This window comes from Convolutriloba macropyga, chromosome 8 (assembly GCF_964194025.1).
Source record: "Convolutriloba macropyga chromosome 8, txConMacr16.3, whole genome shotgun sequence".
Classification (NCBI taxonomy): Eukaryota; Metazoa; Xenacoelomorpha; order Acoela; family Convolutidae; genus Convolutriloba; species Convolutriloba macropyga.
In genome coordinates this window covers 65,575,084-65,586,773 of record NC_134475.1, presented here as the reverse complement: position 1 = coordinate 65,586,773, position 11,690 = coordinate 65,575,084, and the positions used below count along the sequence as shown (strand labels likewise).

The window sequence follows — 11,690 nt, the reverse complement described above, 5'->3', positions numbered from 1 at the left end:
TCTGGACAATGGTCTGGAGGTGGTCAGAAAATCTTGGGAAGATGGTCTGATCAATGGCACTTTTGGTCTGGGGATAGTCTGATCAGAGGTCATCTGACGCGCACAATCGTCTGGGCCATGGTTGCACAATCGTCTGGACAATGGTCTGGAGGTGGTCAGAAAATCTTGGGAAGATGGTCTGATCAATGGCATTTTTGGTCTGGGGATAGTCTGATCAGAGGTCATCTGACGCGCACAATCGTCTGGGCCATGGTTGCACAATCGTCTGGACAATGGTCTGGAGGTGGTCAGAAAATCTTGGGAAGATGGTCTGATCAATGGTATTTTTCGTCTGGGGATAGTCTGATCAGAGGTCATCTGACGCGCACAATCGTCTGGACAATGGTCTGGGTTTCGTCTGGTCCATGGTTGCACAATCGTCTGGCAATGGTCTGAATTGGGTCTGATCAGAGGTCACTTCCGGATGGGAATGGTATGATCAGAGACCATTTTGAGCGCACATTCAGCGCACACGGTGTTTTGAGCGCACATTAGTCTGATCAGAGGTCATCTTCGTCTGGGATGGTCTGATCAGAGGTTACTTTCGTCTGGCACGGTCTGATCAGAGGTCACTTCCGGATGGCACCTCAACCTGGGTGGGTTGCCCGTCGTTAATAACTAGTTTATATTTTGTGTTTTTTTTCCTCAATTTATTGAGCTCCAAAAAACCATTCTCGATACTCTTCAGCAATTAGGGCAATTCGAAAAGCCCTACTTTGAAGAGTGAAAGTTACGAAAGCCACAGTCATGTTGAGAGCCGCGAAGATGGACGCTGCTTCTGTTGCCAAGTCAGCATAGAGTGATTTCACAACGTCAGTTTTGTCCTGAAGAATTACCCCCCGCTTGATCAGGATATTGCATAGGAATGCAGTGACTGTGAGGAGTGAGGAAGTCGTGAACGAGGTAGCATAAGCAACAGCTCCCTTTGTAAACATGCTCTCTGCCTCAAAATCCCGCTCATGCATCCCTCTCTGGGTGACGGTGGTGAAACTCCTGAAAAAAATAATTCCAAATTGACCAGGGATCTCAAGCGTTGGCTGCTCATTTAGATAGCATAAGTGTTAGATTGTCAAAAATCAAGATTTCCTTGAGTCAATTTCGTAGGTTGGTTTTTGTTCCGACCCCGCTTTTTTTTGGGGGGGGGGGGACTACGCTAAGCTTGGTTTGTTTTCTTTTGTTCAGCCAACCAATTTTTGCCGGTAGATAGAGTTGGGAGTGGTATCGTTAGAAAACTTGCCAAGCATCGAATATCAAAATCAACTGAATTTTTGAATTTTACTTCTTTCAATCATTTATTAAGGTCTAAATTTTTGTGAACCGTAGCCTCATTTTCGTAGTTTTGTTCCCATGTTTCGTAATTTTTGTTTAAAATTTCATCAATTTTGTTTAAAATATGAAAAAATTGTTACTGATAGTGTTATTGGGTAACATTTGAAGATAAAAAAGACTTGCTGAATTGTTTGAACCGTCATGGTTTGTTTTATGGCCCCGACTAAGTGTTTACCTAACTTTTTAATGAAATTTTGAGGTTTGCCAGCCTTTGTTGTTTTTGATGAAGTAGGGTCATTATTGAAAAAGTGAAATTGCTACGTACAGAAATATTAGTGAAACTATATAATGTTTTCGATCGACACCCATTGGCTCTTGTATTTTTGAATATATTTATTTTGAAAGTACCATTGCATTTTCGTCCTTTGGCGCCCTCTTACCTTATTTTTGTCAGTTTGTCGCTTAGTCTCTTTAATGACCGGTTCCAGTTTCTGATTAGTGAAAAAAATAGTCTTTATCAAGGTTTTATTTTAACTCATGGATTTTATGGTTTATGTCTTTGAATATAATTGTTTGAAAAAAACTTGTGAAATTTTAAAATTTATGAAATCTGTGAAACATTTGTGAAATCTTCCTAAATTTTTTTCTTCCAATTAGAAACTTAGTTCTGTTTATGGAAAGTCCCCTCGTTTTCATTTTAAGCGAAAAACAATCTATTGGCAGTTTTATGCTTTAACTAATAGTTATATGATTTTGATACTATGAGTTTTCAATAAAAAACTTGACGATTTCTTTTTATTTGTCTGTGTTCGTGGTTTTTTCGATATTTTTCATAACATCACGCTGACAAAAAGTCCCGTTGCTGTTGATAAAAGGTCTAGTGGGGCATACTCAAATTTTCAGTGTATAGTGTGGGATTTTTATGACTCAGAGAATTTTTTTTGCACATTTTCAAATCTTGTCAGTATTTGATGTTCTTTCTGTTGTCGTATGAAGTAATCTGATTAACGACAACTTTCAATGTTTTCACAAAATTTGACACCGATTTCTCATAAAAAATTGCTTGCTTTTGAATCTGGTAAATGTTTTTCTTGTCATTTCAATTTACCACTTTTGTCTCTAAGCAAAAGTGATAGTAGCTTCTCATGCAGTTTTATCTGAATCCATATTTTATTATTTAAGAGCAAGTTGATGCTTGTTATGACGTCCGAAATTATTCATTTACGAAATTCAACGGATTTTTGAAGTTTGTTTTTTTTCTGTCCGTGGACTTGTTACCTAGTCTCATTAGAGGCAAGTTGCACCTTCTTTTTAATAAAAACAAATTGATTTGTTTAGTTCAGGTTTAATCTGGTTTTATTTTGACTCTTTAAATAAATGCTTCTCTAAATGAAAGGTTTTGAAGCAAATGTCAGCTTTTTCAGCGTTACGAAATTCCACATGTTCAAACATTTTGAGTTTTATTTATTATGGTGATAACGGCTACTACAGTTTTTTAATCGGTGATATAATCATCCTTGATAGATAAGTAGTGTGATATCGGCTTAAAAGACAACTTCAATTTGAGTTGCAAATCTTAATAAAATTTTCAAATGATGTGACACTTTTGGCAATGTTATGAAAATTTCTTTTTCTGCCAATCTTATGTTGTTTTTTTCACACCAAAGTATTCGGCAAAAATTTAGCTGATTTCAAATTCAGCTCCAACCTCGTTTGTCTCAAATTCAAAATTATTGTTAGGAGATAACGGTACGGTTATTTCTTTTGCAACAATTCCACTCTTTTGTGGCTTTCCGTTAAATTTCTCAGCGTCAGTTCTTTTACGAGCGTTCAAGAGTAATGAGTCGGGAAACAATTAAAATAAAAACATTTTTAAAGACATTTTTGAGCATAAAGTGTTGAGAACTTTAAAAATTTTAAACTGTAGTTAAATATGATTGCCTTTTAGTTATTTTATAATTGCATTTCGGGCTAATTTGGATTTCATCCTTTGATAATTTTCTTGACCATACCAAGTAATTTGGAACAAAAACACTTGAAGCAATCACATGGTTGAGCAGTAAAACGTCAGAGCCATGAAAAACATTGAAAACTTGAACTGTAAAAAACACAATGAAGCGTTTGAGTGTCCACGGAGGCCAATGAATCAATGCGACTCTCCAGAAAAGAAATAGTACTAAAATTTATCAGTTTGAATATCATGTTCTGAAATCACACAATCTTACACACTCAAACACACAAAAACGCACACAAACACACACACACACACACGCAAACACAGACACACGCACATATACACAAACGCAAACACACACACAAACTCACACACACATGCAGGCACGCACACATGCACACATAGATATATGGCGCAAAAGAAATCTTTATGTTTAATTTTTTCGGCGTAAAAACTGCTAATATTTCCGAGGCAAATACATTTTACTGAAAAAACTGACGAATAAGCTAAAAATAACTGCATTCAGTTCAATGTAAGATACCTCTTTTCCGGTGCTTTTAATTTTTTTTGGTAAAAAAATTTTAAAACCGTTATCTGACATCAATTTTTGCAATAATTTGTTCACCCGGCCAAAATTTTGGCCTAACTACTATGAACTTTAGTTGCTCAGGACGCCCTTCTCGTTGGCCCATACTCCTTGGCCCCCTTAGTCCGTGGCCCATACTTCTCTTGGAAATGCAGGTCCATAGATTACGAACCTGAGTTTTCGGGATATATAGTAATTGGTTGGAATTAGGATGAGGAGAGGAACAACCAGGTAGGAAAGAATCCTCAATCCCAGGAAAATGAAGAAGTAAGGGGACAAGATAGAATCATCCCGAACGAGACAGGTGTCCGAAACAGGGTCGTAATATTGAAGAAAAGGGATGTAGAAAGTCAAAGCGAACGATATCACGAAGTTGATGGCAACCATTAGGCAGCAATAATTCTTGTTGTGCATAAGGTTCTCAGAGTACCATTGGTATCTGAACATGGCCACAAATCTGTCCAGGTTTAGAATTGCCAGCTGGTTCTGAGCCAGGTGTGTAGCGAAGAAAAAGATCCATCGAGAAGTTATGCAGCCAAAAGTTGATCCATCTGCAAATTTAAAGCTAAAACGTCGAGCACGTCAATAAAACTAGTCATATATTGGTGTTAGAACAATTTATCAAGATTTTTCCAGTTAAAAATATCAGGCAGTATATATATATATATATATATATATATATATATATATATATATATATCTAAATAGCTAAATGATACCCATGCGGAGTAATTTTTATTGGAATTGTCTCTACGGCTTGCAGGGCAGGGCCCTGGTATGAACAAATTAAAAAGATGTTAGCAAACTTGCAAAGTCAAAATTGTTCTTATTGATAATAATCAGTCATGTTTGGTTTTATGGAATACTATATCATGATTTAAATCATACTAAGCACAAAAGATCATAAAAAAGCAAAAATCTGAATATCTTCAAAACACTTTTTGTGCTCCAAAATAAGGTTTTCATATCTTAGCAGTCACACTAAGTAAAAAAAGTGCAAAAATCCATGAACACAAAGGCATTAAAGTCTGTATAATATATTTTTAGTGGCAATAACAGGATCGAAATTTTGAAGAAAATTTGAAAACTGCTTTCGTGTTTTACATTTGATCAATGACAAGAAAAAGCAAATCAAAACATTGGCTGTTTTTACTTGGGTGTCTAATTAGTGTTAAAATTAGCTCTACGCTAGTATCCGTAAATAGCCAAAAACTAAGGACAGGAGCAATTTTTTTCACGAACCAGTACACAACCGCTTTTTTGGAGCTGTTGTCTTTGAGGAAGATTGATTTTGGGAGCATTACTTAGCGTTCCATCGGTGATGCCAAAGCAACAGCGACTAATAGAGCAAATTAAAAGGCGGAAAATGAGATATAAGGGTCTTGACAACCATTAAAGATCATCTATAGTTTCTACTAGTCATACGAACATCACATATGAATTTTATTATTCATATACGAACCATCAAAAGCATTCCAGGATTCGAACAAAAACTGTTTCCTGATAAAACTCTAAATAATCACTTTCTGGCCACCATATTTGCTCATCCCGGGACTTAAATATATAAATATGAGACCATGAGCTGTCTGTTTTTGAAGAAACTGCTCACGGTCAGGTCTCAGCATGCTCGGTTCCCAAACCATGAAAAACTGTTAAGATTCAGTTCTAATTTCTTTGCGCTTCTTTAACAGTATTTTGATTTTTTGGTTTTTACTTATTTGGGCAGACATTATATGCTCAGCTGTTTCCCTGAAAACTATGTTTTTTTGCACACTATCATTAGAAATAGGTTTAATCTGAACAATAACCACATTGCTACGCTTTACCAAATGTCAATTTTATAAATTTTTTCATTAGTTTTGTAAAAAAAATATTAAAAGAGCAATAAATTAAATTTTGTTTGCTGATTTCCCAACGAAACTGAATAAAACGGAATTTATAACCATATTTTTCTTTTCTTTTTCAAGTCGCAAACAATAGTATTAATGAGCTGAATTTCTTTTCGAGAAAGCTCTTAACTACACCAAATACGCGTCGTTGTCAATATCTGAAAAACAGGTTTCTAATAATAAAATTTGCTCCACGCTATTATCAGTAAATAGCCAAAAACTAAGGACAGGAGCAATTTCTTTTCACCAAAAAGTACACCACTGCTTTTTTGTAGCTGTTGCCTTTGAGGAAGATTGATGTTGGGAGCGTGACTTAGCGTTCCATCGGTGATGCCAAAGCAACAGTGACCAATAGAGCAAATTAAAAAGCGGAAAATGAGATATAAGGGTCTTGACAACCATTAAAGATCATATATAGTTTCTACTAGTCATACAAACATCACATCTAATAATTTTATTATTCAAATATGAACCATCAAAAGCATTCCAGGATTCAAACAAAAATTGTTTCCTGATGAAACCATAAATAATCACTTTCTGGCCACCATATATGCTCATCCTGGGACTTAAAATGTATAAATATGAGACCATGAGCTGGCCCTTTATGAAAAAACTGCTCACGGTCAGGTCTCAGCATGATCGGTTCCCAAACCATGAGAATTTGTAAGAAACAATTCTAAGTACTTTGCGCTCCTTTCATAGTATTGTAATTTTTGCGGCTTTACTTATTTGGGGAGACATTGTATGCTCAGCTGTTTCTCTTAAAATATGTTATCTATCATTAGAAATAAGTTTTATCTGAATATTAATCACATTGTTAGGCTTTACAAGAAGTCAATTCCTTAGATTTTTTCTTTAGTTTTGTCAGAAAATGTTAAAAAAGCAGTAAAATAGATTTTCTTCGCTGATTTATCAATGAAACTGAATAAAACGGAATCTATCATCACATTTTTCTTTTCTTTTTCAGGTCGCACACAAAAATGTAAATGATGTGAATTTGTTTTCGAGAAACCTCTCAATTAAAACAAATACGCGTTTTCATCGATATCTGAAAAACAGATTCTCCAGAAATTCAACAACGAGAAAATTATCACATAGTTTTCGGAGATCAATGGAAAACTGCAGGAAAAAGAAAATATCAGAGCACAATTTGAAAAAAACCTCTATGAAAAGCAAAATTTAAATGTCAGCCATCAATAAAGACAATTGAACTCATAGAGAAAGACATTGATGCTTTCAAAAATTAAATTTTGAACGTAGCTAAAATTTTACCTGAGATCGGAGATGTCAAAAAACAATAATTGTGTTGATCCTCTTTTGATGAAATACCACCCATAGTTTATACCCCGGTTTGCCGCGCAATTAGTCATATCTGATAGTAATTGACAAGATGTTTTGCAGCATACTGCAGTTCGCTAATATTCACCTGCAACAATAGGATATACTTGTAATGTCACTGACTAGTATTTCCCTGGAGATAATCAAAATTTTTAATTGTACTTGTACAGAAAGGTATTTCTAGGCACGACGCAGCAACTCAATCAGAAAAACTGTCAACAAACGTAAGTTAAAAGTCAAGCATCATCGGGTTACCCTATTGAAAATAGTTTCAGTGAAAATTAGTTACTGTGGAAGAAAACAAACACCGAGTTTATTTTCAAATTCACCGACCATTTAGAACAGATATCCCTATAACTTGATGGCTCTCGTGTTTGTTCAGCTATTGAGTATCTGAACAATGCACTATCAGTTGATGATATAGGTTTTGATAGTGTTCATCAAGATAATGACGCTATAAAAAAGCTGGTAGAAATCATACGCCACTATGACATAACACAAATACTGCCAGCATCACAAAATGCAATTCAATCCCAAAAATTACAAAAGAGAAGATCGCCTAAATTGAGGTTCCCTTTTTTGTTTGACCTCTTGATTTGTCTTTGGAAGCGTGAAAAATCCGGTTTGAATTATGCAGCTTTATTTATTTCAAGTAAACAAGAAACGGACAATTTTAAATGTGTGCTGACATTTTTTCCAGAGAAAGTTGAATTTATGATTCATTGCAGCTGTCCGAAAAATTCTCTAGTTTTCCTTTCAAAATTAAATTTCTGCTTCTTCGTGGTGACATACCAAAAATCCTGCACCCTTTGTTTCTTCTAAATTTCAACATCATAGGTGCACTAATTGGCGGGAAAAACATTTTTATTTTTCTTCTTAAGGTTGGATTAGCGACGATCAAATGTTAAAACATTGACCTGGAGGCTGGCTACATTTTTAGTAAAAAAATCAATCACATCACACACGAGCAGCAAATGCGGGAATGTAAAACTCTGAATATCAATGCAAATAGACGTTAAACGTTGAAAAGAATTTGAGTTGGCTGATCAGAGGTTTTTTGAATTGTTGTGGGTTGAATTCAGAATTCCCTGTAGCATATAAATGTCTCGTTAGCATCTTCTATTGTTCTCAGCAAAAAAGAGAAAGATTCTTGATTTACGAGTTAAGCACTGAGTTTTTGGATGGGTTTTCATCAGCTTACAAAATATTCAGTTTTGTAGATTTTAATATTGACATGTTGAACATCAATGCGAAACCAATTCTTCAGATCTTTGCGTCGGGACTGGGCTTACAATTTTTTAGCACTGATATTCCTACACCGATATGCAGCAATAAGGTGACTTTGATAAATTCCTGTTTTTCAACTTATAAGCGAATGAATTATTGGAAAAATTGGTTACCTGCTTTTTACATTGATGGCTATCTAATACTTTTAGAGCAAACTTTTTTTACAAGAAAGAAAACAAAACTATTTTATTACGCAAGATAGAAAAAGTTTGTTTATAAAAATGTTAATGGAGATCTGGATCCTACAGATTAAAGATTAATTAATCAACAAAAAACTGCAATTAAACATTTGCAGAACTCAAAAGAATTTTACTGGAAACCCTCGTAAAAACAAAAACTCAGTAACAGTGATGAAATTAGTTTCCAATAGCAAAAAAGACAGCTTCTAATAAACTAGGAGTAACAATCAAAATTGAAAGGTTAGTTTCTGAGAAGAAAAGATACTTCAGTGACATCAAATTGAAACAAAGCACTGATTCATTTGCCTCATTTAAAAATTATTGCGACCTTGTCAATCGAAAGTTAAAAGAACCATTACATCTATGTTCAGAAAAACTTCGTAAGAGATTAGTAAAAGAAATTGAATTCAATAAATATATTGAAAAGAAATAGAGCGGTCTAAATTTTGCTGAAATTTTTGAAAATGAGCAAAAAACGGAAGACAAAAAACATCCGTCTTTACCTTTTTTAATAAAAATTTCTGCTAAAGATTTATCTATGGAGGGCAGGTTCTTCCATTCAACGTTGCAAGAAAAGGCAAAAACTCGAACAGTTCTACTTCAGAACTTTTACTTTGGAGGAAATCAGTAAAATTAACGACAACCTCGGCAACAACAAAAATTTGACGCCTGGATATATCAGTGCTTGGGCATTGAAGTCTGTTAAAACGCTATCGGAACACATCTTAAGGTTTTGTTTGGCAATTGTTTCGGAGAAAACGTTTTCGTTTTAGTTCTGAAGAAAGATGCACACATCATACCACTTGGGAAAAAGGGAGTTTTTTCTGTTCTAAATTATTATCGTCGTGCTTGATAACACCAAATTTTGAGAAAATTTTTCAATGACTTTGTTGAATTTGTTAGAGAGTATCTTGAAAAATTTGTGCTTTTGGAGCAGCACTACGGACTTCACTGTAAAACGTATTCAACTGATGCTGTGGTTTACTTTATTGAAAAAGTATTAGGAAATGTTTGCGATTACTACGGCACAGTAGCGTAATCCTCGAGCTCCAAAACCTTCCAAATCAGTATCACATGAAAACTTTCTCAAGAAAGCTGAAAGTTTCTTAAACAAGCCTTAAGTTTCAACCCAATATCATCTGAGTTCATTCTCAGGAATACTGAAAGTTTCACTCTCTCTCAACTGCAAACTTTTGAAATTTGGCTCCAAATTTCTTTCTCTCAGAAAACGAAGACAATGCTTCACAAGGGGCACTGATTTCTCAGAAAAAATACAATTAACCATGGTTTAGCACTAGGAACAGTGCAAGGACTTAATACTTTTCTGTGATACATGATTGTTTTTTCTTTAAAAACTGGAAAGTTAAAATGAAGTTGTTCAAATGACAAGTTAAAATGACATTGCGGACGACAGTAGTATTTTTTGCAAATTTGAAAACATTGATTAAACTCCTCTGATGATTGAAAAAATATTAGAAGACAGAGACAAATGCCTGAGAGAGACTCATCTCTCATTAAGTGCCGACAAAACAGAGTTGTTTCTCTTTGTGAATCATGACTACTCAGATCCACAGTTTTCTTTTAAAGGTGAAGGTACTAAAACTGCTCATACTTGTCGTCATCTAGGAGTAAACATTGGGTGAAACCTAGCAATTGAAATCACCTAAACACGGTTTATGTAAAATTGGCTAATGCAGTTCTTTCTTTGCATCTAGTAAGAAACCAAAATACTCCAAAAATTAAAACGTTTTCAATGCAACTTTATTGTCTTACCTTTCTTTTAGCAGAATGTTGCCACAATATCAAGATTATTGTATTTAGATCAAAACTGATGATGTCATTATTTTTTTAATTGAAAGCATTTGAAATACCAGTTAACAGACAAATAGGAGCGCTCAGACCTATTTGTATTTATGAGAACGAACAGCCACAATTTCAACGTTTTCATAACAATAACAATACTGACACTGTGATTATTTTACTAAAAGTTTGAAGGCATGTGGATGAATGACCCGAGGATTATTGTAATCAGGACAATTTACATGTTTACTACAAGAAAGAAAAACAAAATGGCAGTCAAGAAACAAGCAATGATGCACCCTCTTTTTATTTTCCATGGCATCCATGGTTTTAGAAACAAACAGGCATTAAAAAAGTCGGATGTTGACAAGTTGAAAAGACCAAGCAAAGCTGAAAGCTCAAGTCTCAAAATTTTGAGCATTTTTTTCTCAAACAAAGCGTACGTTGCAAGTTTTTGGTTGATGAAAAACAAAAGAATACTTCAATATTTGCGTTTTTGCGCTTCATTTTACACGTTTTTCTGTACCTTATCTCATTCCAGTAAGTTCAATTTAAATATTAAATGAACTTTGCAACATCAGTTTTTGTGCAATCACATGTGCAATTATGTCACGAAGAACTTGTTAAACAACCTCTGCTTTTTCACACCCTTACAAGAACGACAAACCCAAAGTAACTCAACTTTACTGTAAAAATAATGTATTCCTTAGCTACTATTGAAGAAACAAAGAAACATACGTTTGTAAATCAATAGTAGTATTCTTACTAAATGAGGCCGAGCAATTGAAAGAAGTCGGTACCAGCCACGCAGCCCATAAAGACCATTGATGCTCTGTCCAGTCCCAAGTCTATCACAGTGAACATGAGGAAGTAGTTGCAAGAAGCAGCCCAGAATGCCACGAATGGAAACACCCCTCTCGACATTATCTTCACACTCAGTTCCAAACTGTAGAGGTCATCCCCTGCGTCCTCTATTGTGGGTTCCATTGGAAATTACCCTTCTCTCTTCACTTTACATCTTCTGGGTTAGTTTATCTAAAACAGCCCAGGTTGAGGCGCCCCATGTCGAATTTTTATCCCAAAAAGATGTAAGATGGGGGGGGGTAATTGGGAGAATTTTTAGCCAATTCCCCTCAAAACTCTTAAATCGTTTTTGGGGGTAATTTTTGGGGGGTAAGATCTAAAAATTTTCCCCATTACCCCCTAATCTTGCGTCCTTGTACCCCCCTAGACGATTACCCCCCTACTCTTAAGTAATACCTTCCGTTTGCTAAAGCATCTTAACTCGACTGAATGAGTTAACCAATACGCCAAGTTAGACAGCAATTGATAGATTTTGAGGGAATATA

The 11,690-nt window shown here is 35.1% G+C and overlaps 1 protein-coding gene across 1 annotated transcript; it reads right to left on the bottom strand.

Annotated features, from left to right (window-relative positions):
* Positions 1-689: 689 nt before the first annotated feature.
* On the bottom strand, positions 690-11,346 carry LOC142345140 (uncharacterized). Its single transcript, XM_075397228.1, has 3 exons — positions 11,108-11,346; positions 4,021-4,413; positions 690-1,032 (listed from the first exon to the last, which is right to left on the bottom strand). Exons 1-3 carry the CDS (start codon positions 11,326-11,328, stop codon positions 690-692), a joined length of 957 nt encoding a protein of 318 aa, XP_075253343.1. The 5' UTR covers positions 11,329-11,346.
* Between the last annotated feature and the right edge of the window lie 344 nt (positions 11,347-11,690).